Source organism: Ambystoma mexicanum, chromosome 4q (genome assembly GCF_040938575.1).
Source record: "Ambystoma mexicanum isolate Mex_15411 chromosome 4q, UKY_AmexF1_1, whole genome shotgun sequence".
Classification (NCBI taxonomy): domain Eukaryota; kingdom Metazoa; phylum Chordata; class Amphibia; order Caudata; family Ambystomatidae; genus Ambystoma; species Ambystoma mexicanum.
Window position 1 is genome coordinate 341,577,045 of NC_090928.1, and position 21,271 is coordinate 341,598,315.

General features: G+C 45.4%; 1 protein-coding gene across 1 annotated transcript; it reads right to left on the reverse strand.

The window, feature by feature from the left end:
• Positions 1 to 16,932: 16,932 nt before the first annotated feature.
• LOC138467721 (zinc finger MYM-type protein 1-like) lies at positions 16,933 to 20,347 on the reverse strand. The gene is made up of 2 exons (XM_069607926.1): positions 20,116 to 20,347; positions 16,933 to 19,274 (listed from the first exon to the last, which is right to left on the reverse strand). Exon 2 carries the CDS (start codon positions 19,254 to 19,256, stop codon positions 17,136 to 17,138), a length of 2,121 nt encoding a protein of 706 aa, XP_069464027.1. The 5' UTR covers positions 19,257 to 19,274; positions 20,116 to 20,347; the 3' UTR covers positions 16,933 to 17,135.
• Between the last annotated feature and the right edge of the window lie 924 nt (positions 20,348 to 21,271).

Sequence of the window (21,271 nt, forward strand, 5' to 3'; positions counted from 1 at the left end):
CTGCCTGATCACGAGTTTGGTGGTAACCCTAAAATGTGGCGGTAATGCTATGACCTCCGTATTTAAGGGTCTGCTAAATCATGCCGCAAATTTGCCGATTTTCAGCACTATTTCTGCGTGCTAATACCGCCGACGGTAGAATCACTGAAATTCCCCATTGGGCCCAATGGGGAATGGGGAATTCCCGAATGGGCCCAATGGGGAATTACTGTTATGCCAAACCCATGATCCGGCGCTAATAGCGATGGGGGGTTTTGCGGTAACGCTAATACTGCCCAACTCATGATGAGGCCCTTGGACTGCAGAGCGCGGAAGTGTCTTTACGCCCCCCTTTTGGCCGTCACAGTGCAAAATGAGTAAACGCTTCCTACCATGTGCCTGGAGACTGCCCTTGGGTGGTAGCGGTGCACGGTATAAATCAACGTAACATTTATGCATTGGCAGGCAGCATTTATGATATGATATGATATGATATGATATGATATGATATGATATGATATGATATGATGTGGCATTTATAACATGCCTGTACACACGTGTTTCTAGACGCGGCAAGACAAGGAAGGAGAAACAAAGGGAAGACAAAATAACGATCGTAATAGGCCTTGTGTCATTCAGATCACGCAACGTGATGGATTCCTATGGAACCTACCTGCATTTTTCTGCTGTGAAAAACAGGCGAATTACATAGTGATCCATTGGTTTTACGTCAGCATGCAAATATCATGGTGGCGTAAAACCGAGTGGTATCTGAAGGCAGAATTGCCCCCTTTGCCTTCTAAAACCACAAACATACCCACGAACAATAAAGGGCTACGACAGGCGTAACACCTCCGCACCGTTATTTATGCTCTAGGCACTAGGCACTTGGAAAATGAGCCCCTTTGCTCCCATTCATTTTTGCACCAGGGCAAATATTTTCCTGGAGCAAACATACATTGAAAGAAGATGTTTTATGTAATAAGCCAATGTTTGACCTAGTTCAAATTGCACGTGCACGGTGCAACTTTTCTATGACACTGCTCTTAGTCCACTTATTCATTAAAAAGTAAGAACTGGACAGAGTTACAAAGCTGATGAGCCCTTTCTCGTTCTCACAGGGACAACTCCACAATCCATTGTTCATATACTTACAATATTGGCGGGGTAATTCCAAAAACAAATGCATCTCTGCCAGCATGTGATTGAGGAAGCACTCATGCACCCTTGTTTGCACTACGAAGTGCAAAGGAGGCACGTGCAAAGGAGGCACGTATTTACGTCAATACTATCCATTTTGTAACGGAAACAATGCAGATTGTATTGAGGCGACAGCAGCACTTAAAGAAAAGGAGCCGAGTGCAATTTTCTTAAGCGTGCAAAAGAGATGTTTGGGTATTTACATGTATGCCCATTATTTCCAAATCTCTTATTATTTCTCCTTGTGTTTGTGTTTTGATATGTTCATCCTTGAGAGGAACCAGTTTGCGAGTACCTGAAACCAAGTCCTCTCCACATCCCCAACCCCAGGCACAGGTGGCTACAAGTATTTCCTCAATCTAATCGCTGCTCAACTGCTGTATTTTGTTCCTTCTGAAAAATATGAATGAACAATCTTTTTACAACTGAGGGCAGGGGCGTTGCTAGGGGGGGGGGGGCTAAGGGGGCTATAGCCCCTGATCTTTTGGTTGTAGCCCCGGTTAGAATCTCAGGAGCTACAGCCAAAAGACTAGCTAGCCCTGAGTCCCAACAGTTCCGACATCAGCGTAGCCCCGGGTCTTTTCCATACTTAGCAACTCCCCTGACTGAGGGGATGATTTTCATGCCTGGGCCGCTTACTGCCTAAAACTTGGTGGGGTGCGCACACTGCACGCCATACAAATTGCAGAGAACACGGAGGCCTCAGTTTTTGCAAACGCTGTAATTGTGGTGCTGCACTACGCTGCTGTGGTTAAACCACGTTACTATTGCTTAGTTGCTTCCTTAGAGACAGGGACGTCATTTAGGGGTCGCTAGAGGTCTCCCGTGTTACCCCTGTGGTCTCCTTTGCTACCCCTAAAAAAAAAAAGAAAAAGAAAAAAAAATGTTTTTAACAAATTCAGGCTCCTCTTTGTTTCTAGAGTGGCTGGCTTTCTTGTTCAGGCATCTTAAAAAAACAAGGGTTCCACAAGTGTAACACTTTAAGCAGTGACCCTAAATAAGGAAGAATAGGAATAACAAATAGTTTGTCTTTCTGGAATTCTATACAATAATTGCTAGACTCATTAAAGGTTTATTTCAGGCACACATCAGGGGGCGAGTCACTGATTTAGTCTGTTCTTAAACACCTCAAATTCATAATGCAGGCAAAATCCTCCAAAAAAGCATTTAGAGTACCATTTTGGACCATTTTGGACTATGATTTTGCTTTTCACAAGCTGCACTTATAGCATGTTTTTCTACCCACACATATGGTGATACATTCTTTTATGAAATGAATATCGTTATAGTGATATTGTGACCATATTTGTCATAGTGCACTTAGAAACAATGCTATGTGATTGTCAAGGAGTAAACGGCCGTGTTCCATTGCTTCTCGCGATGTCACTTTGGGGTGGGTTCAAATGACATGTGATGTCATCAGAGGTCACAGGTCATGTGATGTGTCACTTCCGCTACCCCTGGCAATTTGGTGAAATTGACACCCCTGCTTAGAGAGCAGACCAATTGTAGTCCAAATCTCTTCAAAAAGCGTGTGGATTGTCTAGGTGGGAAACAACGTGTATTATTTATTTGCAGGCAAATCACTTCCGTGGGGGGCCAACAAACCCATTCCACGTATTTACTCTGAAAGCCCACTTACACAGAGCTACTGCAAATCCCCAGAAAGCCTGAAGGTGGCGCACTTAAACAAATGACAACTGAATCAATGGAAATCTGATTGGTACTCCTAGGATTTCTTGTTAAACTGCATTCTTCATTTTCATTGGCCATCTGGCACATTTTGAGCAATTTGGTGTTTATTATTTAGCGTATTTTTTTTAGGTCTCGAAAGAAGTGCACCAGGGTTGTTAATAATGGGTAAACAAATGCAATTTTAAAACAGTGTAAAAACATTAAAAAAAACCACACGGCAATTCCTTTATACGCACAACAAAACAGTAGCAACCTTGTCAAAAGTCACGTTCCAAATAACTCAATGCACCAACCTATGTTCTGCTCGAAGACCCGGAAACTCAAATATGGCGGCAATGTCTCCCTGAAGTGAGGACATTTGGGATGAGCTTTAATAATTCATCCGTCCTGTGAACTGCTGGTAACACACAGATCACTGCAGATGATGCATTAGTCCACTATCTTTCTGGAATGGGGGGCTGTACTACTTGTCTTCACCTTCCCCCAGTGATTTAAAGGCAATGAGAAATCGAGGAGGGCTGTAACAAGGGTGTATGGTCTAAGTGATGGCCTTGGCATGGAGTCCTGGGTGAGACAAGGTTTGGCAGGTGGCTTAGGCTCCAAACAATACATCATGAGAATAATTTACAAGAAGCAGACTGGATGCAAACTAGACCACCTGCAAACATATTGAATGACCCTAAATAAGATTTCAGGTTCTCATGATGTATTATTTGGAGCCTAAGCTAAGTACCACCTACACATGCACACACAGGTGCTATGAAAGGTTGAAACCCCAAACCCTAATGAGTTCCCCCTGTAGAAGTGCTTTAAAAAGGAGGGCTCCTCAGTACCTGCACTTCTTATTTTTGAGAAAATTAGTTCCTGCACTTCTCAAAGCCAAAAAGATAGTACCGGTACTGAACTACGTAGCAAGATCAAAAGTAAAGCATTTCATTAAACTGGATCGCCAATAAAAGATTGCAGCCTTTGAAGATGAAAGCTGTGCTTCCTCTATCCTCTGCTCTCTCCCACCTGCAGTGTCCATAATGTCTGCTTCATGTCCCGCCCAGTAAAATAAAAAGAGCCAAACATGCAGCACCAGAGCGGTCACCACACCCGGCGCGGAACACCATTTCGCTAATTGGGCCATGCCTTTTACCTATGGGGTCCCTTGAGAATTTTAATATGGAGAAGAGATTGATTTGGAAAGCCTGGGCAATTACTTTCTAAATACTTTTCTTTGTTATTATAAGTGACTTTGACAATATTTGGCCATTACCACCCAATCCAGCCCCCCGGATTGGGTGGTAACGGTCCTGGGCAAAGTTATGGGCGACCCAGGCGGCAGGGGCAGGGACTGATACCAGAAACAAGTATACTTTGGAAGGCCATAGGCCGCATTTATAACATAACTTACATCACCAAAATGCGACAAAAACCATACATGAATAGCATCATCAAAATCTATGAAGTCATCAATTACATCCTCATTATATCATCTATTGCATTATCACTCACTTGAGCATGGGGGGTGGCCTTGCCCATCGCCCCACCATGCTCGGGGAACAGGCCTGAGGGAAATATGTGACTCCTTAAACTGTACATACCCCCAGTCCCACTCCCCCTTGCATGGCCCAGTGAGGACCGCTCAATGACCCCCTGGCAAGACATCTCACCATTCGTGCTGAATCTTGGACAATAACTTAAATCAGCAACTAGTGACTCAAATGCTTGAGCCAAATAACTCACTTCAATGCAATGTGCCCCAAACTGCTGCCACAAGGCCATTGACCTTCTGGTCAGGGGCACTCTCTCCTTTCTGAAAAGTATGTATGCTCTTCCCCCGAGACTGACTAAGGCCATATGACATCACCTTGACCACCTACAGCCCACAACTTCAGCCATTGGGGACTTTTGAACACCACACCGGGGGAAACCCCCTGCTGTGGTCTCCCGTCGATGGGTGGCCCTTCCATGGAACATACATATACAAAACTATAGCATGACTAAAACAGGTGCCTGAGGCAGAAGTCACCCGTGATTTTGTAACCTGCCCATTAGGCTGGCCACTGTAGTCCTCTTCAGTCTTTGTGCAGCCCACAGATATTACTATCACCCAATTACCCCTTCAGCCCCCGTTAACATTGCATCCTTGCCTGCACTGATGGAAAATGCACATGCCGACATGCCTGGGGTTCATTCCCCCTGTCAGGGGTGTCATCTAGTGGTAAACAACAAGGTAAGGTAACACACATCCTAATTCTGCTCTCCAGGACTCCTTGCAGACCTGACATGCCCGGAGCCCCTTTCTGCAGCCCCCACTGAGACCTCACACTCGGCTGGCAAAAGACACCGGGACTGCTGCCAAGGGGCAAGTATCCATCACTCACGACTCCAAGGCAACCAAAACTGAAGAATAGGTGTCCTCACATGGAGCCATGCCCCATCTTGACACACTGTTGGCCCACTGCTGGCACACACACCTGAGGCTAGCCCCACACAGTGCCCCAGCAAACAATCATGGGACACCATACGTATGTCCAACGCCGTACAATCCCGCTCCCATTCGTCAACAGAACACCAAGCAGAGAGTGTGGCTCCACACCCACCACACCACTTGCGAAACAATACCCATGGAATCCCCCCAGGCCCTCAGCCTGGATCCCGTATCCCTAGATCCCAATCTCCCAGCCCCCACACCCCTAACTTCCCGATGGCCCCATCTCCATTCCAACTGGGACTTCACAAACAAATGGCTACCAACACCAGGACTGGCGGCAGTGGGCAAACATCAATCACAAGCCACCAAAAAACTGCCACTGAAAACTTCTTCCCTACTATGGGCACTGCACCACAGAAGTGTGCGGCCCCTCAACTGCCACACCTCTTGAGAAATGATACCCAGGCCTGCATCCAGCACCCCCGGATCCTGATCTCCAGGCCCCCGCAGACCCTAACCACCCCGAAGCCCCAGAGACCCACTCCAAGTACGACCTTACATAGCAATGGCTCCTGGAAGCAGGGATGCCACAGAGGGGAAAACATCTATCCCACAGGAAACCAAAACTGAAAAAAACCTGTCTTGCAGTATGGGCACTGCCCAGCAAAAGGGTGTGGCACCTCATCTGCAACACCCCTCCAACAGACCCTTGACTGTTGTCCCGATCTCATAGCGCCCTGCAGGCCCTACCTGCCCGGGAGACTCCTAGCCCCAATCCAAGTGCAACCTCTCATACAAATGGCTCCAGCCATCAAGACTGCCACCAGGGGGCAAGCATCTATCACACGTGCCCCCAAAAAACCAAAACTGAAATCCTGTCACTTAGTATGGGTGAATACCCAGCAGAAGGGTGTGGCCCCTCAACCACTACACCCCTTGAGAAACCATCCCTGTGGAGGAGTCCCCCAGACCCTCGCCTGCATCCAGCATCCCCCAGATCCCAATCTCCCAACTTCTACAGACCCTACCTGCCCAAAGACCCCAGCCCCACTCCCAGTTGGTCTTCACACACTGATCGCTCCAGACACCAGACTGGCCATATTTTATTATCTACTTAAAAGCACAAAAACTGCTCCACCCCCAAAATGTGACCTACACAGTAACATTAGAAGACACAACATTCTAAAATGCATCAACAATCCCCATCAACCATAAGGCATGTTTTTTCCTATCGACAAGTCATCCAGGTGGACAACAACTTCGCTCCCATGGTGGTGCATGGTGTTTAGGCCCTGGCCTCCTTGCCCTGTCCTCTTCAAGGGGTGAGACTAGAAGGCAACCCTTGTGGCACCCCTCTCCCAGCTTGATAAGGCATGAGCCGGCTCTCCCCTCTAAAAGGCCCTCCTATTAAGGCACATGCCTGTCTGTGCCTGTCTAGGCCAGTCGAGCCACAGGCTGTGCCCCGCTCCACCCTACCACTATCTGTAAGTACTATACCACACAGTAACATTCTAGCCCCCTGAGCTCAACAACCATTCCTAGGCCCACACATTCACCCATACGACCCGTTGAAACTACACCCTCCGCTCGAAACTCCTACTGTCTACCACACTCTCTGCTGCCTGTTGATCCACTTCTGCAGCAACGCTGCACTGCCCGACCACCCACGCAACATTATAAGCTAAGATGTACAAACACTGACCCCCCCCACTGATCCCCACTGCATAATGCTAAATCTGGCAACTTACGGCATACCGTAGCTCGATAGCTTACTCATAAACAATGCATTTAGCCTACCGTGCCTAAGTGCCTTGACTTGTAACTAGTGCCTTGCTCATCAGCTACTCATTTTTAGGCCATTGTGCCGAGAACTGTGATTGTTGCATTTAGCCTACCCTACCTTGCTCATTAGCTACTGAATTTTTAGCCCAGACCTGTGATTGTTGCATTTAGCCCACCCTGCCAGGATTAAAGGTTACAGCATCCCACTGTTTTGTGACTGCATTACCCCAAGTCCTGTTGGACACCAGCCCAATGTACTTGACTACCTCTACTCTTGTCTAGCATCAGCCCATTGTAAAGACTGCACTACCGTAGCTCCGGCCTAGCATTAGCCAATGCTACCCAAATGCATCCCCTCTAAGTCGTGCCCAGCACCAGCCCAAAGTATTTGACTGCCTCCGTTCCCCTGTTCTGTTCAGTTGTAACTACGCATAACTGACTGCAATACTTCAATTCTCGTCACTACTAGGCCACTGTAACTGACTTACACAACCACAGCTCATACTAGCATTAGTTCACTGAAACTGACTAGATTACTACTGCATCAGCATTTTAGTAGCACTGTCCCCTATAACATGTCATCCATACTGCCCTGTTCCCATGATATACCACCCATACTTTTCCTCCCTGCACTCTTCACAGGCACACCTAACCCACGGTCAACGATTGCCACATCAGCCTGCATCCCCGCACCTAGCCACACCAGCACAATGCCTAAGTCACTCTCGGAAGCACAAGCCCTCCATCTGAGAAATCTAAGGCTAAGTACATGTACTACCCACATCGCAGCTACTCCCAAAAAGCACCTAGGAAAGCAACCTCACTACTTGCCTCCATCTTCCCCCACCCCCCGCCAAAAACCCCTAGGACTAGCGCCAATAATAACAACATCTCCATGAAAACAAAATTAGGGAACAACCCTACCACCCAATCCAATGAGTACTCATCAATGCATGGTCCCTGCCAGCTCATGCCACAGAGATTCATGACCTTATCACGGGCCTAGATCTAGATGCATTAGCCATTACAGAGACCTGGTTACATGAAGCCTCCGGAGCAGCCATCTGCCAAACCCTACCCCCAGGCTACATAATCTTCCGCCAAGATAGAACTTGCAGTAAAGGAGGAGGTGTTGCCCTAATTCTCAAGGAAACCCTCAAATGCAGACAAATAAAAACTGCTAAGTCAGACAACTTTGACGTGCTACCAGTAAAAATATCTTTCTCACCAAATGACACTATAACATTACATGTAGTCTACCACCCTCCCGGCCCTCCTCTCGACTTCCAAGCCAACATCACACACCTCCTAGGTGACAATCTCAAAACTAACACAAGATCCATTCTCCTAGGAGACCTAAATCTGGGCTTCAAAGACCATAAAGACAAGAAAGGCAAAGCTCTTGCCAAAGCCCTCCTGGAACTAGGCTTTACTCAACTTGTCAACAACCCGACCCACATCAAAGGTTGCATATTGGACTGGATAGCGGATCACAATTGTGATACTGACATCAGCTCCAACACTCCACGTCCCTGGACCGGCCACCATCTACTGAATTTTCTCATACCCTCTAAAATTAGAGGTAAACCTAGCCAACCTGGACCTGCCACTATGGCAAGGTCTAAAAAACTACTCACCAAGGAGAGAATTCTCCCTCTCCTTGAAACCTCAATGCTAGTGCATCTTATATCAAACAACCCTACAGAACTAGTAGAGCTCTACAATGCCACTCTTAAGGAGGTAGCCCCACTGGAAGAAAAGAGAGCTAAACACATACTACCTGCTAGCTCATTGTTCACTCAGGAAATCCTAGACATACGCACCGCCAAACGTGCAGCACTGACCACATGACAAAGAAGCCCCTCCGTGTTCACACGAGATACCTACATGGCAGTTGCAAAACAATACAAAAAGGCTATTTCTACAGCCAAAGTGTCTGCTTACAGCACTAGATTTGAGAAAGCTAACTCCCAATCTAAAGAGTTGTTCGCCATTTATAATGAGCCAACCCTTCCCCCCACCTTTACTCAACCCACAGAGAAAAATTAAACATGGTGTAATAACATTCAACAGGCCATGTTAGACAAAATTAAAACACTCCAGAAAAAAATCAAGACACAACTCGACAACCTGCCTAAGGTCGCAACACCTAAATCCAAGCCCTCTGCCACTATGCCCGCCTCTAGTGGCTCATATGGCACAAACCCACCTAAACCCTTTGCCTTTAGGGAAGTAATAATAGCTGAAGTCCTTCTGATCATGGAGCATATTAAACCATCGCTCTGCAAAGGTGACATCTGCCCAGCTAGTCTAGTTAAAGACTGTGCTATAGCTCTTGCCCCCTTTGTCACTACCTTTATTAAGGCTTCCTTCACCTCGAGTACCGTCCCACCCTCCCTTAAGGAAGCCTGTGTTTGGCCGCTGCTAAAAAATCCTACCCTTGACCCTGACTTGCCCAACAACTACTGTCCAATCACCACTGTCCTGTTTTTGCTGAAAATTCTGGACAAGGCGGCATATCTGCAGATCAAGTCATACTTGGAAGCACACAACATCCACGGGAAAAGAAAATCTGGTTTCCGTCCTTCACGGCACAGAGTCAGGCTTGCTTGATCTTAAGAATCAGCTACTTGAATCCATGGACAAAGGCAGGTCCTCACTCCTCCTACTCCTTCATATCTCGGCTGCCTTTGAATTGGTGGACCACAAGATTCTGTGCAAACGCCTCTCAGATACTGCACATTTTTCCCAGGAAGCAACCACCTGGATTACTTGCTTCCTGGAGGGCCGAGCCATGAGGGTATTTCTGATCACGCATCAGCCAATTCATCCCCCATTGGGTGTGGGGTCCCACAAGAATCCTGCACATCCCCCACTCTCTACAATCTCTTAACTCTACCCCTGTTCAGTGACCTAGAACAGTTTGGCATAGCTTTCACCAACTATGCTGATAACACACAATTCTTCTCCCGCTATCAAGCGACTATGAGCAAGACCTTAACACCCTCCAGCAGACATATGCCTGCATCCAGGCCAGGATAGCAGCAAATGGCCTATGTCTAAACGGGGAAAAAACTGAAATTCTTCTGGTAGGCCCTAAATAGTCCCTAAAAAAATTAGACAACTAATACAGCTCTTTCAGCATTGAGAATACTGTTATTACAGTCTCTGCTGCAGTAAAACCCCTGGGTCTATACTTGGACTCCACATTATCAATGGAAAGACAAGTCAGTGCCATTTCATCTTCTGCTGCCCACACGACAAAAATCATCAACGCAGTGAAACCTCACCTCTCGCCAAAAAACTGCCTCAACATTGCAAGAGCTGCCATTGGCACAAAGTTAGATTATTGTAACATCTTATTCCTAGGCACATCCGCCAATAACATCAACAAATTTCACACCACGCAAAACAACACGCTCAGAGCGGCTCTAAGCATCCCTAGGAGAGAGCACAACTCTCAGGCCAGACAAATGCCCACTGGCTCCCGATCAAAGAGAGTATAATGTTCAAGGCCCTCACTATCACACACAGATGCCTCTCCCAGTCCGCCCCGTCCTACCTTGCTGAACAGATACATCAGGTGCCCACCCATAGACCAAAATGAAACCAATACTCCCACCTACTCTCAGTTCCCGGTGCTCAATAGTGCCAAAGCCGGTGGCACCAGCTTCGAAGTGTTAGCCCCAAAAGCTTGGAACGCCCTCCCACTCAGCCTAAGAAAGGAAAACTCTCTCTCGGCATTCAGAAAGGTGCTTCCACAACACTGTCTTGAAACGCTGCAATCGTGTTTACAAGAATCTGTTTTTAAGCTGTATCCAAGTGAATGTACTGTAACATCACCTTGATGTCTTAGGGCCGTGTGTGCGCTTTATAAATTCGAATAAATAAATATATTAAAATCTTCTAGTGGGAGGCATCCTGTCCTTCCCACAAAACCTTTCTGGCCCTGGGTCCCCCGGGAAGGCCACCTCAGTGTCCATTTGTCCACCTCCACCTGCGGTGCATTCTTTTTCCCGTGGACATGGAATGTCTGAGTGATAGATCATAATAACAGGAGAGGATCTGAACACACGGTTGATCTTGCACATGGACCAAAAAGGTAATCTTGTAGCCGACATACAATTAGTGGGGTATCCGAAACCTGGTGAACTGTGAAAGTATAGACGGGAGAGATAGGTGGATGCAGACATAGGGCCTCATTATGACCCAGGCGCTAAGTGTTTAACGGTGCCGTAAAAGGCTGCGGCGCCGTTAAACACCTAGCGCCTAATTACGAGGTCCCTTTGCGGGACCCGACCTTAACGGCTGGTTTTACCAGCCGTTAAAGTAGGGACCCGCAAAGGGACCTTGGGGCTAATTACGGTACCGCAATTTGCGGTACCGTAATTAGCGCCTTCCCCATTCCCATTGAGCCCTATGGGGCAAAAATGGGAATGGGGAAGACCCATGGCGGCATGGGGAATTACCGCCCCACCAACCTCGGAATGGGGTGGTAATTCCCCCATTCCGCCATGGCGGACTCCGGCATGGACCATGGTGCTAATAGCACCATGGTTTAGCGCCGGAGTCCTAATGAGGCCCATAATGTTTAATTCTGAGTTTCTTCAAACAATCAACTAAAATAATATCTGTCTTTTGACAGTTCCTCCATTGTCAATGTATTCCTCGGGTTGACAGAAGCAGATACGTCTTTATGGGAGGGCAATCGGGGCACTTGCCCCGGGCCCCTACCTTGGAGGGGCCCCAAGACTGAGCCTTATTTAAAAAAAGTCATTTTCCCTAAGTCAACAAAATCAAGTATCACATATCAGGATTTTCTATGGTGTGCTGCTAAGGCTAAACCTATTTTCTGTCTGTTAAGTACATTTTTGTTCTGATCATTTCATCCTGTAATGCTATTTTCACTGTGGTATACATAGTTAGAATGCTCACCTTTCTGTGGGGATTATATTGATCATGTGCAATAGCCAAAGCTGAAATGCATATTGATACATTTGAGTGCCCAACTGGTTCAGATGATAGCTCAGTGTGTTAAGCACTCATTGCAGAGACTTGCATCCATATGCAAGTTTACAATACCACATTCCAGCAAGGCCGACTCAGCGTTTCAAATGTATGAAGTTGTTAAGCCTGCATGTATATGTACTTTGTTTTATAGCACTCCAGGTGTTATCATCACCAATGTACCTGCACCAGATAGTGGTTGCCATAGAAAAATAACATAGCAACAGTATAGTGAAGGTCTAGAAACTGGTTTGTTTAGATGGGGAGTTGTAAAACCTAGGCAGGCACCTCCAATTATGACAATAAAGTGTTAGAGGTGTGTATGTATCCAAATTCCAGACTGTGGAACCAAAGCGTTCATGCTTGGATCCTGGCTTTGGCAGCAGAAGATACAGTGATCCTGGACAAATCTTATATCACTACCAGTACTGTACTATCCTCTATGAAAAGGTTTGCTTCTCACATACTGGTGGCATTGTTTGGCGAATTTCCTGATCGTTCCTATCATGTAGGCCATTTCAGTGGAAGGAGTTCTAGACAGAAGAGAGCAGACCAGATATTGGAGGCTTCTTACAAGCATATTCTGAGGTCTGCTTATGTGACAACAAAACTGTTAGCTTTTTTGTACAATTCAAAGGTTTTTCTGCACGTTTTAAATACCATTGTGCAAGCCTGTGTTTGGGGTGTATTTAAAGCTTTAAAATACAAAAGAGAAACCCATCTGAAATCTTTTAAGATCACATCCATTAGTATGCTGGCTTTTATATACTTTCCTTGATGATGGAGACAATGCAGCTAGAATCATTCCCATTTTGCTTAGTATGTTTCTATAACGTTTTGTTTTTTAAAATGCTTATATATTGGATTATGTGATTTTCATATTTTCCAAGTCAGTTCTGTAAAATGGGATCATTTTGGTTCAGTGTAAAAACTAGAAAAGAAACTGGTAAAGAGCAGAAATTGCAGAGTGTGTACGAAACCCAGATTCACCTCTTAATCAATATGTGATCCTGGGTATCTCATTTAATATTGTATTTCCTCACCTGTCAGAATTGAAAGTCCCCAAACCTTTCAAAATTGTCATCCCATCAGAGTGATTTCGTTCTCAGGGTACGATCTTTAAAAAAGACTCACTCATGGTTTCACTGGCTATAGTGTTGCTTTCACTATAGTAGAGAGAATTGATATATTGTACACCACAGCCACCTGTTTCTTTGCTCTCGAATGGCAACACTGCTTGGAAACCATGTCCCACTTCTAATCTCCCTCTCTCTGGATACAGCCACCTTCCTGGTATCTTCATTCAAATTGTTAATCCATTCTCTATGCTATGATATGTGTAGTTTTATCCTTGCTTCCCATTTGTCGCCTGTATCCATGTTTGAGCACTTTTGCTGTCTCTGAGGCAGCTAATCTGAGTTGGTTGACTATTCTAAATTATGTGTACCTGTGTCATAAAATCTGTGTCATGCAGTTATTCTATGCCCAGTATATCTTCCACGTGGCTGCTATTGATGACATGTTTGCTGTATCTATGCTAACATAAGTACCCTCGTCGTAGAATGCTAATGTTGCCCTTGAAATGCTACTTGTTTATCAGTCTGATTACAACAAGAATGAAGAGTTTAAGGTATCTGAAAGGGAGTTTACTGTGCTTATTTTGATCTCTGCGAGTCAGCATATGAAGCTATGGGTTGTTATCGTGACACGGTGTGCGGCACACTAGATATTCTATATCGCTTAATTCCTTTGGTCTGTTGGAGGGGGGCCCCCAGAGTTGTCCGTGCCCCAGGCCCCCAAAGTGCTTAAGATGACCCTGGACGGAAGGTAGCTTTCATTCAGCCTTCTCCTATTCCTTTGTGGCTGGGTAGGCCCACCAGTCAGTTCCTCTCTGCTGTTGATGTTCTGTAACAATTAAGAACAACACATTCTTGGTCATTCCCCAGATGCTTATACTGCACTTCCTCCTTGTTTCCCCACCAATCAGGGTTGCCCATTTTCAGATCGCTTCCAATTGGTTGGATTTGCAGAGGCCAGCCCCCTACAGGAGCTGCCGTCCGTGACCTTCGTCTTTCCCCTGCCCTGTTGCCATTGATTGGGTCCTCCCCCTACTTTTCAGCCTCCTGTTGTCTGTGGGGTCCCTGTCAGGGCCGATGGTGGGCAGCGTATGTGTGAGCCCCGCCCCCTGAGTATTCAGCTGCAGCACTGTGTTGGCATTCATGCAGGAGATGCGACTCCAGCGCCGGTCAGAATGCAGCCCGCCATTCTGTTGTACCATAGCGGGGAGAGCTGCAAAGGCATTTAGACCAGGTGAGTCCGGGAGGGGGAAGGTTGTCTGGCCCAGGTCGGGTTCCTTGTCCCTTCCTGTTTTCTTTAGCCCAGACACAGGTTCTGTCATCGGAACGGGATAAAGGGTTTGCTTTCGCTCACACCGTGCCTCGCTCGGAACAGGTGACTGAGCCCCTTCCCCAGCTGGCCTCCGCTTTACACGAATATAAAGCGATTCACTCAGCTAACCGAACTTGATTACCTACATTTTGTCACATATTCACGCCGGCTACCACATTACAGAAGGAACTTCTGCAAGTATACATGATTAACTAAGTGATTGGTTGCACCAAGGGAACCAGCATGTGCCACCCTGCAGGTGGTCAGCCCGAGCCACTGGGGCCCGGAAAATACTCTAGAAAGTATTCTGTGATGGGGGAACCCAGAGCATACCCACACCCGTGGTATAGAAAGCATTGGGTACCCACTCTAGTAGAGTGAGCTAATAAATGAGCTCCTAAATCGAATAGCCCACAGATCCATATTTCGTTTAGGAAACAAAGGTTTCTGAATCTTCAAGGAAATTAAGCGAGGACGCAGAATCCAATGGTTAGGCCTTCCAGTATGGTGCACTAACCACGATTTCAAAAATGCATGTCCCTCAATAGTCATCTATAACTGTTGCCAATTAGGCCCTGCCATAGATATGAACAAGATACAATTTTCAGCATCACCAGTGTGAACAGTCTCAGCAGAGAGTGGGTGGAATGTGTGGGACATGGAAAGTGAACCTATCCCAGCGTTTGCTTTAAACAGCCATTTTAATGGCCTCTAAGTCCTATGCCAGTTTGGAGTATTACGGCTAATATTGACGATGCTCTGTTTCATGTATAACAAATTGAAATTAAATCTATATCACAACATGAGTGATATTAGTATGTTTGCTCATTCCACTCATGCTGTAAGTCCGTAAAAGGTGGAATTATCTATCAGCCTCAATTTAGCTTCTGAGTCTTGTGCAGGCCTTTAATCAGAAAAGGAAACAATGCAGATTGTGGGCTATTAAGTATGGAATTGCTTAACAAAAGGGCACAAGGATGTAGAAGCAGCCACTTTCTCTTCCCATATGTTTCTAAAACCTATGTTTTTGTGCCTTCTTGGTAATATGCTAAGGCTATTTAATTGGAGTCATTGACAAAAAGCAAAAAGATGGGGGTGGGGGTCAAAGAGGCTGCAGATGCTCACATGGAGTCACCTGGTCAGCCACAATGATATCCATCCAATCAGGGGCCGCAAATGCCAGGAAGTGAATCAAAAGGAAGATAAAGACCTGGGAAGAAAAAGGCATAGCCCTTGCCATATACTACTGTGAAAGTAGTCCCAGGAGGAGGATAGCACAGCGGCAACGTGCGCACCTTGGAAGCAAGATGACAAGAAGCAACACAGGTTCGATCCCCGGGTCTGCGCTTAAGCACGTTATAAATAGACAAGAGAAAACAATTGCACAAACAATTCCTGTAACAGCGCCTCGATGCCTGCGGGCTGTGTGAGCGCTTTAAAAAAGTAAAATTAAAAAAAAAAAGACAGGATCCGTGATGGATGATATCTTTAATTCTGAGTTCTTATATCAGTCAAGTAAAATAATATATATATCCCATGGCAGTTTCTTCACTGTCAAAGTATTTCTCTGGTTGGGTAAAAGTGGCCTTCAATCAGCTTTCTCCTATTCCTTTGTGGCTGGGTAAGCCCACCATCAAAGGCTGGATCAGCAGAGGCCCGCCTCCTACAAGAGCTGCCATCCGGGACAATTCACCTGCCCCTTCCTGTTGGTACTGACTGTGTCTATTCCCAGTATTCCCGCCTCCCGTTGTCCATGGGCCCATCTGGGCCAATCGAGTGCTGCATATGGGTGACCTCCGCCCCCCGCCCCAGCGCGGTGTCTATCCCTCACACGGGAGACATGGCTGCAACCAGTGGCGGCTGGTGAGTTTGAAAGCTGGTGGGGCGTAAATTTCCCAGGGCGAATATAGACGCGAGCGCGCGCTGCGCGCGAGCCCACCCCCCCCAAGGGGGGTGCGGGGGGGTTCTCCCCCCGCGAAAATTTTGGAAAAATGGCCTACAAAATGTGCAATTTACTGTCCAAAAAACCCACCGAAATATGAAAAAAGCATTCGGTTTTACATATTAATGGTGGTACACTATTCTTACGTGTGCAAGTGTGATGGTGTATTTTACAGCAGCTTGTACTGGGAATAGCTGGTACTATGGTGTATGCATAAATAAATTCATTATATAGTCAGTAATGATGGAAACATGTTTGTCATGCTGTTACTGGCATTCACATGCGTTCATCCTCTTACTAAGGTGGGATTTGAGGCATTTTCTGAAAGGGGGAAACTAAGCTAAAATATGACTTTAGTTTTTAACCACTTAATTAATGCGACATATTTGTCCTACCTCTAATGGCTGTCTGCCTCGCTGAGTTGCCATTGCGTCAGTTGCTCAAAGTTGCAACACGTGGAATGCACAGGTCTCAGAAATGGCACATACATATTGCATGGAGAAAAATGCAACAGAAATAGTTTACTATGTTGAGTGCTTTATTATCAACCAACAACCATAACATCAAAACATACTTCACATTTCTCACTGTTCTGTCAAATAGATCACTGCAACCTTAAACAAAATCCTAACATATATAAGGCCATTGAAACAAAGAATTCAAGGTAACCCACAAAATAACTGCAAATAGCTCGTTTGTAACAGAACATTCACTGGTCAATCATTTTGAAAGTTTGTACACAAATTGTGCACGTCTATTTTTCAGAGAGGCAAATTTATCAATAGTCCGTGTATTGAAGTCAGGGATCTCTTGAATTAGTTGTTTTTCCATGGACAGCATGGCCAAAGCATTCAGACGATCCTCAGTCATTGTGTTTCTCAAGAATGTTTTAATTCGCTTCAGGGTGGAGAAACAGCGCTCAGACTCAGCTGTTGTCATGGGTGTAGTAATCAGAATTTTTAATAACTGCATTGTCTCACTAAATGCTTCTTCGAGATTGTTTTCAACGAACAATTTTAATAAAGAAATTGCCCCACTTGAACTACAGAATTCTGGTCTCTCATAAACAATTGAAAGCTCAGTGCGCAGTCTTTCCTTGTTTAACATGGGGTACGCTTGGACAGTTGCATTCAGTGCTTCATTGGGAAAAGACTGTCCATGTGTTTGAAATAGGTCACTCTGCAACAATTTGGCCCCCTCCAAGTGGTTAGTAAATGCAAAGCGTTCTTGGGCTTGTGTAACTATAATATCACATACTTCTTTAGCCAAACGATTCAAAGTGTTCATATTTGCATTGCGACCTGAAAAAGTTGCCTCTGATGGAAATTTAGCTTCCAGATTGTCAGTGCTTTCACGTACTCTGCCAATGCACTTGATAAAAGTTTCAGTAGCTTTCTGCACATACACAGAGTCAATGTCTCGCTTCTGAAGCTGGTTATATAAAATGTCGACATGGGGCATTATGTCATTGAACAAAAAAAGGAAGAAAAGGCACTCCTTCTCTTTCAGAGTTCGAATGAATCCCTGGGCCTCATGCACAGTAACCCCCTCAAAATCAGTCCGTCTTTCAATAATTTTCTCAAAGCATGTACGGAGTGCTTCCCTGTGCCGATATATGGCTTCCACTACCCGAATATGGTAGCTCCAGCGAGTGCGAGATGGTTTTGGAAGTCTGGAATCTGAAACCTCATCTAGAACTGCGGTTCTTTTTGGAGAACGAGAAAAAAATGTACAGAAGCCAGAGATATCCAAAAAGAAAACTCGAGCTTGTGAGATATTTGAAACAGCCTGTTCAATGATGAGGTTAAGCTGGTGTGCATAGCAATGTACATAATGTGCATTTGGATACACTTCAGCTACTTTCTTTTGGACTCCACCAGACACCCCCCTCATTACACTCGCACCATCATATGTTTGCGCAATTACTTTTTTTTTGTGGCAATCTTCAGGGAATACTTTGTCCAATTTTTCCATTATGGCAGTAGCAATGGTCTGCGCACTAGAGTCTTTCAGATCAGAGAATCCATAAAACCTTTCAACAATTCTGTATCGTTCATCAATGTAGCGATAGACTAGCACAGACTGAGTCTTAGTGGAAATATCAGTTGTATCGTCTGCCTGAATAGCCACATAATCAGTGCATTTTAACTGCTCTACAATGATCTCTCTGGTGACCGTGAGCATGCAGTCCAGCAGTTCATTCTGAATTGTTTTTGAAGTGCCCTTGAATACTGTTGCATTTTTTAAGTGTAGTTCCATTGCACTGTCTATGCTGGATACAAAATCCACCAGGCCTCTAAACACACCAGGATTTAAAGAGTCTTCAGTTTCATCATGGCCACGTAAAGCCAATTCAAACGCACCACAAAAACGCACACAGTCTATTAACTTTGACAAGATGTATCGGTTTTTATCCACATCCTCATTATGCCTCATCACGCTCCGGCGATAGGCATCATCCAACTGTGTTGCAATGTTCACACTTCCCAACATGCGCAGCTGTAATATATTCTCAATATGAGATTTGCACGATTCATGTCTCTTGGTTTTTTCTGACAAATGCTTTAAGTCAGTGACTCCGGTTTTTGTCCAGGCCGTTTCACCTCCAAACAGCAGGCAAGGGAAGCAGAACAAAGACCGCTTAGCAATGCTACCAGTGAGCCATGTCTTCTTTTCATACCACACCATGGAAAATGTGCGTGTGTAAGCCTTTCCCCTATCTTTTGCGGACTGTTCAATTTTTACATCTGGCCGATCAGGCCCTAGTCTTTTCACCTCCAGTTTTTCACTGTGTGCGAGTCCGGAAAATGGTTTTGAGAGTAATTGGTCCACTGAATTCATTTTCAGCAACAGTGACACCTGTTAATAAGCAAAATGATTATGTACATGTATATGTAGATGGGATCATGTAGTCATTGTTAGGTATGCTCTTCAATAACACATAAGTATAATTAGTCGGTACTAGACACAGATAGCGTCTGCAATTATACACAACTCTGCTGTACTTATCATCGACCAGTACAGTTGAGTATAATTGCTGATGTTATCTATGCATGCGTTAACACACATGCCCATTAGCAAATGTGACACCAGCCACACAGTACATATTGCAGCTTGTTTGGCAAATGAGTACTTATGGAAGAAATGAGGCAAGTTTGTTCTGTTAATACTGTTCTAAAAAAAACATTGTTTAGAATGTAGGGAGATTTTTCTGACTGCATGACACAACCCCAACCCCTCCCAAGCACTGTGGGAGCAACGGTGAAGATTAGAAAGAAGGTATTCTGATGTTTGAAAGACTGTGGGATTTTACAGCAGTAAAACAAATTACTGTATACCATTCAACTGGATGATACCAGGACATCATGAGGTAAGTGGGAACCACCACCTCATCCTATCCTTCGAAAAACAGTTTCCAAATGGACAGGTTTGCTTCCGTTGAACCATAAGCAGGCCTTTTTGCATTATATGTATGACTTTCGATTTTCACATGCCACCCTCTCAGCTAGTCATAGATGCCATTCTGTAGTCTGTACTGTTCATCAGATTTTCCCCCACCTCATTGATCCCCACAAACATGGGCTTCTTTTCACATTTTTTTTAACCAAGATAGCTGTGTGCCTTCTTTACTACAGATGAACACAAACAGAGTTAGAGTGCCCTGAGCACCAAACCCTACAAAAGACTCATGCTAGCTCACCTCGTTCTGGAGAATGGTCACTGCAATGAACTCCTTCGCAGGCTATGGGAAATCCAAATCCCGGAAGGTGCACTGTGGAGGTTGAAGTCTGATGTTTTTAGTTGCACAATTGCCCTGGACTGGTTGGATTTGTTCATGTAAGGTGTTGCTGATGGTCTGTAAAGAGAAAGCGAGAGACTGATCTGAGAAAGGGCAACATAGGCTTAGAGCAGTATTAAAATGGTTTTCACACATGAAGGAGAGAGAGTTAACTGCTTGTAACATTGAAACTGCACCAGAATAATCATTAGTACAATGCGTAAAGAAAGTACCAGCAACTACCACCATGTGCCAGTCATCAGTTGTATAACGCTGCAATATATACATTTTTGTAATGTTTTCGTTCTGGGGCTTTAAAAGTGTGCTTTGCGGAGCTCACATTACAAAATTAATTTGCTGCAGCCCTTCAGGCACCCGATTTATAAGCACTCTGCGTGTCCTTCGCTGAAGTCCTGTTAAAAACAGCATTGGCAAAGCCACTGAGATCCTGTTCAACACAAGCATTGACAAAGCCAATATTTTGGCCTTGTGCATACGGTGCAAGCTTCTGCCAGGCACTGCTATTAGATCATGATGTCCAGGAACTTGCACCATGTTTCTGCTTCTAGAACAACGGGTAGTTAATTCTGCTACAGCTGTGTCTGGCAAGTGGCACTGTGCCTGGCAAGTGTAGCTGTGCTACAGCTGTGCCTGGCCACAACAAGGAATGAAGGGATGAAGGTAGACAGATCAAGCAAGCACAACACAAGGCAGTGAGCCGAGGTCAAAGGGGAAGGTGGGTAAACAGCAAGAAGAAGAAGCACAGGCTGACAGTTAATTACACATGCACATTTAAACCCAGGAATGAAAAGAATATGTTGCTATTTGTGAAGACTGCAGACTGCCAACATGGGGGCAGTTGCTCAGGGCCCCTCTGAGGCTCAAGGCCCCTTTCATTTGAAAGGTTTGAAATGCCCTGACGCCGTCCCTGCTTTTGATGCTACCGCAGCTCCTCACTGCGGCTCCCACCCGGGATTCCGCCTGAGGACTTGTTGGGATTTTAAAAGGCTTGAGAACTTTAATGATTAATAGTGTGCCGTGCCATCATGAGATATAAACCCTTCAGATGGTTTCCGAA

Bases quoted from the DNA above. Each gene is read 5' to 3' on its own strand.
- LOC138467721 (XM_069607926.1), bottom strand. From the start codon at position 19,256: ATGAATTCAGTGGACCAATTACTCTCAAAACCATTTTCCGGACTCGCA.